At 38.5% G+C, this 7397-nt stretch overlaps 1 protein-coding gene across 1 annotated transcript; it reads left to right on the plus strand.

The window, feature by feature from the left end:
* Positions 1-1513: 1513 nt before the first annotated feature.
* LOC110961219 (muscarinic acetylcholine receptor M3-like) lies at positions 1514-4883 on the plus strand. The gene is made up of 5 exons (XM_022208751.2): positions 1514-2128; positions 2589-2755; positions 3215-3510; positions 3796-4532; positions 4652-4883. Exons 1-5 carry the CDS (start codon positions 1909-1911, stop codon positions 4774-4776), a joined length of 1545 nt encoding a protein of 514 aa, XP_022064443.2. The 5' UTR covers positions 1514-1908; the 3' UTR covers positions 4777-4883.
* Positions 4884-7397: the final 2514 nt, after the last annotated feature.

The following is a 7397-nucleotide window of genomic DNA, read 5'->3' on the forward strand; positions in this document are numbered from 1 at the left end:
AGCTTCAGCTTCCAGCTGTACGCTGCCGGAGTGGAGGGCATCCCAGCAGGATAATACACTGGATACTGGAACCAGAGAGGACTGGTAAGTACAGCTTCAGTTACAGTAACTTATCATCAGACTTTTGTTTAAATACTTAAATATAAAAAGAACTCATGACGGATAATACAATATTCTTCATTTGTTTTTATCAACCTATTTATGGATTTTATTTATTTTTATTTCTTTAATTCCTTTAGGTTTCTCTAAATTACAAGGAAATATGTCATATAAATGTATAGAAAATATAAATTGTCTACGTGTACTTGCAGTTGTAAATTAGAGGTCTCTGTTTTTGTTATTTTTTATGAAAGATGCTGATTTTCTTTACCATATATTTTTTTTAAAAAGACTTTATTATTAGACACTGATTTGTCAGTTTAGCTGCTTGGTCACAAAAATCACATGGTCTCTGATATCATATGAACATTATAGGAAAATAATTTTGTGATTTGGGAGTGTTGTTGATTTTGATTTGAACTGATGCATGTGTATTTTTTCTGGATTGATCGGTTTATTCTTTAATGTGTGCTTTATTGATTTTATTGAGATGTAACCCTTCCAGTTAAAGCGTCACACCTATCAAACTTTTCTTCAACATTATAAATCAGTACTAAAGGCACCGACTGAAGACACGTTCTGACCAGATATGATGGTTCTGGCTTTAATTAGTACAGCCTGTATTAGTAATGTCATCTATTCTTTACAGGCTATGCTAATCTATGCCAGAATCAGCAATGCAATGGAGGAGGAAGATTTAAGTCGACTCTGAAAGCAATGCGGTCTCAGTTATGAAATCATGCATGTACTTGATAGCCTGCAGTCACAGCTCAGTTCTGGTTTCAAAATGTTTGACATTTTTGGTCACAAGATGCTGCACTGACCGTCACTGTAAAGTATTAAACGAGATCACATATACTTTGATTAAGTAAAGTATATTATTGGCATAATTAATTGGTATATTTGAAATTGTTTTAAAAATTGTTAAATAAAAGAATAGACAGATTGTCATCAGCCTGGCTTATACCGAGAACATAAGACAATAATATAAATGAAGATCCTTTTACCACTGGGTGCTAATAAAACTGTGGGAACAATAAACAGCAAGAAATTAGAGGAGAAACAGCAGAGACCCATTGGAAGACTTCAGATATAAAATGATACCGGATACAATACTTTTTAAGTGATTTCTTTTTATTACTTAGAACGGAATTACTATTTTTACATGAAATGGATGGATGGATCTCAAAAATAAATCAGTGTGCCATTTTTTTTATTAAACTTTTTTATTTTAATACAAAGCACATACATGTACCAATTACTTTTGTGTACATACTTTATATACATATTGCTGTCTTATCATCAAAACAAACAAATAATAATAATAATAAATACATAAATAAGTAATAATAATAATAAAAAACTTAAGTAGATAATATAATAATAATAATAATAAAAATAGTAGTAATAATAATCGTAATAATAGTAATAACAAAAATAAATTAAAAAATAAAAAGATGAATAATTTAAAAAAAATAGGTACATAATTAGAAATCAAATATTTTTTAAAAACTAAGAAATTATAATGACTAGAAAATAGCAGTAATTGCAGTAATGATACAAAAGCTTTCTGTCTCATATGCACTTTCCTTTATCTATAATTTCTCTTACAAACAATATCTTATTGTAAGGTGGTAACACAGTGTGTCATTTTTGTAAATAATTTCCTACACAGACGAACAGTGATGAATGTCGATGGTTATAGTCACAGAATCTAAACCACAGTCTGTATTTAACATACAACATATGATAAATATGTGAACGTGGCTGCAGTACCCTTGGCTCTAATTTAGTGCAACCTGCATCGCAATGTCTTCAAAACTGCTTTATTGGCTGATTGAAATATATAAAAAATACATAACCGTTTATTTTTGGATGAAATCTAATGTCAAATTGTCAAACAATCAAGTTAAATACTTCAATACTTCAATTTTGCATTTGAAAATAGCTTTTTGTTTCCTTCCAGGTGTCATCATGAACCTGACCTCCATCTCGGATCCTGTCCACTTACTCACCAACAGCTTTACCGGTACGAGAGACCAGACTGAAAGCACCATCATAGCAGAGCTGGCCTTTTTAGGGACCGTCTGCTGGAATAATGGATGCTGTAGCTGTCTCCACAGTTTTAATGATCTTTGGAAAAGTATGCAAAAAAAAAAAAATAGGAGAAATAGATTAAAAAAAATAAAACACATGTAGCAAAAACAAAATTAATAAAATAAAGCTAACTGGCTAAAGCTGAAGAGTTATGATATAATGATGTAAAATTACTAATGAAGGAACTGTGACATCTCTGATTTTGAACTCCAGAATTTCATGTATCTTTTCACAAAGGGCCAATTAAACACAATTGGAGGATTTGTTCATTATTTCAGTTGATAATTATTGAGAAAACACATAAAATACATATTAACAAACATTTACATGCAGGGCTTTGAATTGTTCATCTTGTTTTAGTTTTTTTAAATTGACCTTCTCCACATCTGCAGGTGCTTCTTTCCAGGATTTGGCCCTGTTACCTGAGAATGGGTGGAAGCAGCATAATGTCAGTAATTTCTTCACACGAGGAGGAAACGTGTCTGATTCGGCAGTTAACAGGACAGCAATGCCTCCTGAAGAGGAGTTTGACCCGTTAGGAGGACACACTATCTGGCAGGTGAGCTGTGACAATAGTTCCTTTAACTTTGTTCTAATTGCATTAGATTGGGGGACTTGTTATGTGAATTTTATGGCATCAGGAATGAGGAATTCTGACTGTCAGACAACCAATCAGCTCCACTCCTTACATGGTTGATCTAAAACTCCGGGGAATTTATGGCTCCTTTGAAATGTTTGCTTATACTTGGTGCTCCAAACTTGCCCGAACTAATTCATAACTTGTTTTCTCTGAGTGATTTAAGTAGTAGGAGTAGTAATAGTAGTAGTACATTTTATGCACTGATGCTGCTGATAGTGTCACACTACCACGACATTTTCTTCTAAATAGCTCTTTCATTACAAAAAAAGAAAAAAACAGCTCTGTTTTTCAGAACTATACCTTCAGATCATGAGTGGCAGCAACAACGTTATGTTCTGCCCTCTCAGATTCTTTCTCTTCTTGCCTCTCCATCCTCAGGTCATCATAATTGTCTTCCTCACCGGATCGCTCTCTCTTGTCACCGTCGTTGGCAACATCCTCGTGTTGGTGTCGTTCAGGATAAACAAGGCGCTGAAGACGGTGAACAACTACTACCTGCTCAGCCTGGCGTTTGCTGACCTGACCATCGGCACGCTGTCGATGAACCTGTACACCACGTACATCATCATGGACCAGTGGGCCCTGGGGCCAGTGGTTTGTGACCTGTGGCTTGCGATCGACTATGTGGCCAGTAATGCCTCAGTCATGAACTTACTTGTCATCAGCTTTGACAGGTAACAGTGGCATGATCTCTAGAATGTTTTTGTTAATTACCTCATTTCCTAGCCACAGCCATGCATTATTAGTTTTAGTCAGTTACAATAAAGTTTTATGCTGACTGAAAATAATCCCTCTTTTACTAGACCTGAAGGAATGTTGCTCATTGAGCTTTAGACATGTTGGTTCTGTTGACTCTGAGCAGACTTTCAGAAATGGCAACGTGTTTGACAGAAATGGAAAGCACAGTTGCAGTTTCTCTCTGTGCGTACAGCTGCCTACTTTTTTCTGTGATCTTCTAGGTATTTCTCTGTGACCAGACCTTTGACCTACCGGGCCAAGCGTACCACCAAGCGGGCCATGACCATGATTGGATTAGCCTGGTCCATCTCTTTTATTCTGTGGGCCCCAGCCATTCTGTTCTGGCAGTATATCGTAGGTGAGCGGACAGTCCAGCCAAACGAGTGCTACATTCAGTTCTTGTCGGAGCCCATCATTACGTTTTGTACTGCTATTGCTGCATTCTACTTGCCAGTGACAATTATGGCAATCCTGTTTTGGAAGATCTATCAGGAGACAGAGAAGAGAGCTAAAGAAGTGCAAGGTCTGAAAGGATCTGGGGCAGGAAACAGCTCCAATCAGGCTCAGAATCAAGGGAATGGCAGTGGGAGAGCTGGTGGAGAAAGTTCAGCCAACAGCCAGAAGAATTTGTCAACTGTGCTGCGGCAGATGAGCTCTCAAAGCTGCAGCAGCTACGAACTGAATCAGTCATCTGCAGAGAAGAACAACAAGGACAACGGCAGCTTACCAGAGGGAATGGGAAACAGAGGAAAGTGTGGCACATTTTGTTTCCAGTTTTCCTCTCTTCTGCAAGGTCAGCGTGCATCCAGGAGGTCCTTCAACAACACGATGTTAACGGAGGGCGATGCAGAGCAGAGCAGCTGTGACAGCTTCAACAATAATGAAGTTGGGGCTTCAGGGGATCAGTCGGGTTCTGAGGCAGAAGCTGATGGTGCAGACCCGTCAAGGACTCCAACAGGTTGGACATAACAGCATCATGTGGTCTTTGTTTGTATAACTAAATAAGAGTGACGCACATCATGTTTTATTGCATATGCTTACATTTTCTTTTAATGTGTAATATTTCTATCTATATAGCTAGTAAGAAGTCCAGAAAGATGAAGAAAAACAAGGATAAGCAGCCATCATCAACCTACAAAAGTCAAAGAGGTTCAAACCCCCCACCTCCTCTGCTGACCAGTCGCCTGCAGCTATCACCATGAAGGATGCAGCGATGGCCAAACGCTTTGCCTCGAAGGCCAAGACCGAGATCAACAAGCGCAAGAATGAGAAGAAGGCGAACGATAAGAAAGCAGCGCGGACACTCAGCGCCATCCTGTTCGCCTTCATCACAACGTGGCTGCCGTACAACATCATGGTGCTGGTCAACACCTTCTGTCAGGACTGCATCCCTGGAACTCTCTGGGCTCTGGGCTACTGGTTGTGCTACGTCAACAGCACAGTCAACCCCATGTGCTACGCCCTTTGCAACAAGACCTTCAGGACGACTTTCAGGGATATTCTGATGTGCCAGTGGAAGCAGAAAAAGAACAAACCTCATTTCAATCAGAGGCAGTCTGTGGCGTTCAAGAAGAAAGATCCTGTGTAGAGTGCAGTGGTCAGTTAGATGGATCTGTGTTACGGACCACATTTCCTGCTCCATGTTCAGAGCTGGAATGAATAATGCACAGCTTGTCATGGAAAAATTGTAAGATGAATTTTTCCCACTCAGCTTGCCTTAAAGGTTTTGCCACAGAAAGACTAGTTCGTTGTTCTTCCCCAGATTCTGTATTTTGACTGCTGGTGAGCCAAATTTAGAATGGATATTTCTGGTCTGTGGAGAATGACTTCTAATGATTTTCAGCCTCTGTTTAGCATGGCTTCAGTTCACACACTGACCCCCAAATATTTCACATCTGAAAAGATAAATGCTGGATTTCCATGTGGTGGATTTTACTGGTCCACAGAACTGTAGCAGTTTAAGCAGCATCAGCTTTTCTTTAGCACAACCACAGTTTCAAATCTGATAATATCTATATTTGGATAAATATTCATGATTTTTACTTGGTACATTCATACTTCTTGGTTCTTATTTTGAACTTTCAGCACCACCCTCTGACTGAGGGTTCCAAAGAGGATTAATATAGTATCTTCATTGGGAATAAAGGGTCCCAAATTACAATTTGCTGTTTGTTCTAATAGAGCTCAAGACTTAGATGAGAAAAATTCTGTTGCTTTCCTGCTCTGGTTCAATTTGAATGACTCTTTGTTGTGGTTTGTGAAGTGAAATCGTTGAAGGTTTTCAGAGCATGGACTGTATATATAGTGGACGTAGCATCTGGCTCCAGAATTGAAGCCCACCCAGAAGTGTCAAAAACTTGCAATATCACGCCGTCCGCTCGGGTTGGCTCCAAGAAGCTTTTGCTCCATAGACCCCAATTCATTTTTGGAGAAAATAAAATTTGATAGACTGATTTTCTACAGCTCAGGATTTTTTTCCTGTTAGTTTTCATGGTCAAAATGAGAGATCAGGTGGCCGATCTTAAAATAAATCAGTAATGAATTTTAAATAAATCGTTAAAGTTGGCGGAGCCAGGGGGCGTGGCTATACTTGATGGACAGCAACAGAAGCCTCTGCGGTAAAACGTGGGCGGGATAAGAGAATTCTCAGCCAATCCTGCCCTTAGTTGCTCTCCGGTCCAGTCTGTTTGATGACGCTTTTTATGTCACTGGCTCCAAAAAATCCAAAACGGCGACCAGGAAGTAGCAAAATCCAGGCTTCATTTTCTTGGCGTTGAAACCAACGGGTGACGTCACGGTTAGTTTACGCCTGGTTCAGAGTCTTCTGAAAATAAAAGCACCCCTTTAATAAACTACAAACTAAATCTGATACTACAGTGTGAGTGTGACAGATTAGTGCTTGCATTTGTCAGTGTCGATTACGTTGATACTAACAGAAATGGTACTTAAAACTTTAAATTAATGAAACTAATTATCTCTGAAAAAGCTCTGTGAGTTTGAAGGGATGAGGAAGAAAGTCACTGTAACAAATACCTTCATATGGTGGCAGCATTGTGCTTGAACTAGTAGCTGAACTAGTTGCCACTACACACAGGATGAATAATGTTAGTAGTGTTTTATATGTAGCTAGTATTAGTACAATCTACTCTATGAGTCCTGGGATAAATCCTTTATGAGGCTTCTGGTGAGCAGTTTTTCTTTAAACTGTGTCAAAGAAGCGTTGGTTTGGCATGCTTTTATTGAAATTTGAATTGTCTTATGAGGTGTGTCTAAAATTTCCCTGATAAATGAATGGGGTGTATTAGTGTGTGTGACATAAACATTCTCACCTAATCAATACACCCATAGTGATTTAGTTCTGCATGTTGTCACTTGATTCACATCGTATTCAGTGGCTGTGGGTTTTGGAAATATAAACATCAGAAGTAGTTTAGTATAGAAAAACAAACAGACAGTAGATCCTTGATGATACTTTGGTTGATACTACTGACTGACAGTTATCAGCTGTGTGAGTCTTACTGTAATTACATCTGTATAAATACTAGAGAGCAGCATAACAATGTGGAGATGAATACAAAGCACACATATGGAAAATAATGTGACAACTTCCATATGTGGGCCTGGTAATTAGACTGCATATCGGATGTACACATTACAGGTTGCCAGTGGAAGGAGAGGAACAGATTAGTACTGATGATGACCTTAACCTTTGTTGCATGTTTGATGGAGAGTGTTGTTTTGTCAGGAAATAAAGAAAGCATTTATGAATCCAGTCCTTTGGATCCACCTCTGCCACTGACAGTTATATGAGACAATTTCTGAT

The sequence above is a fragment of the Acanthochromis polyacanthus genome, chromosome 19, assembly GCF_021347895.1.
Source record: "Acanthochromis polyacanthus isolate Apoly-LR-REF ecotype Palm Island chromosome 19, KAUST_Apoly_ChrSc, whole genome shotgun sequence".
NCBI lineage: Eukaryota > Metazoa > Chordata > Actinopteri > Pomacentridae > Acanthochromis > Acanthochromis polyacanthus.

Coding starts and splice junctions, on each gene's coding strand:
- LOC110961219 (XM_022208751.2), top strand. CDS start 1,909: ATGTCTTCAAAACTGCTTTATTGGCTGATTGAAATATATAAAAAATAC. Junction 2,129..2,588: donor ACTCACCAACAGCTTTACCG/GTACGAGAGACC, acceptor CCACATCTGCAG/GTGCTTCTTTCCAGGATTTG. Junction 2,756..3,214: donor GAGGACACACTATCTGGCAG/GTGAGCTGTGAC, acceptor CTCCATCCTCAG/GTCATCATAATTGTCTTCCT.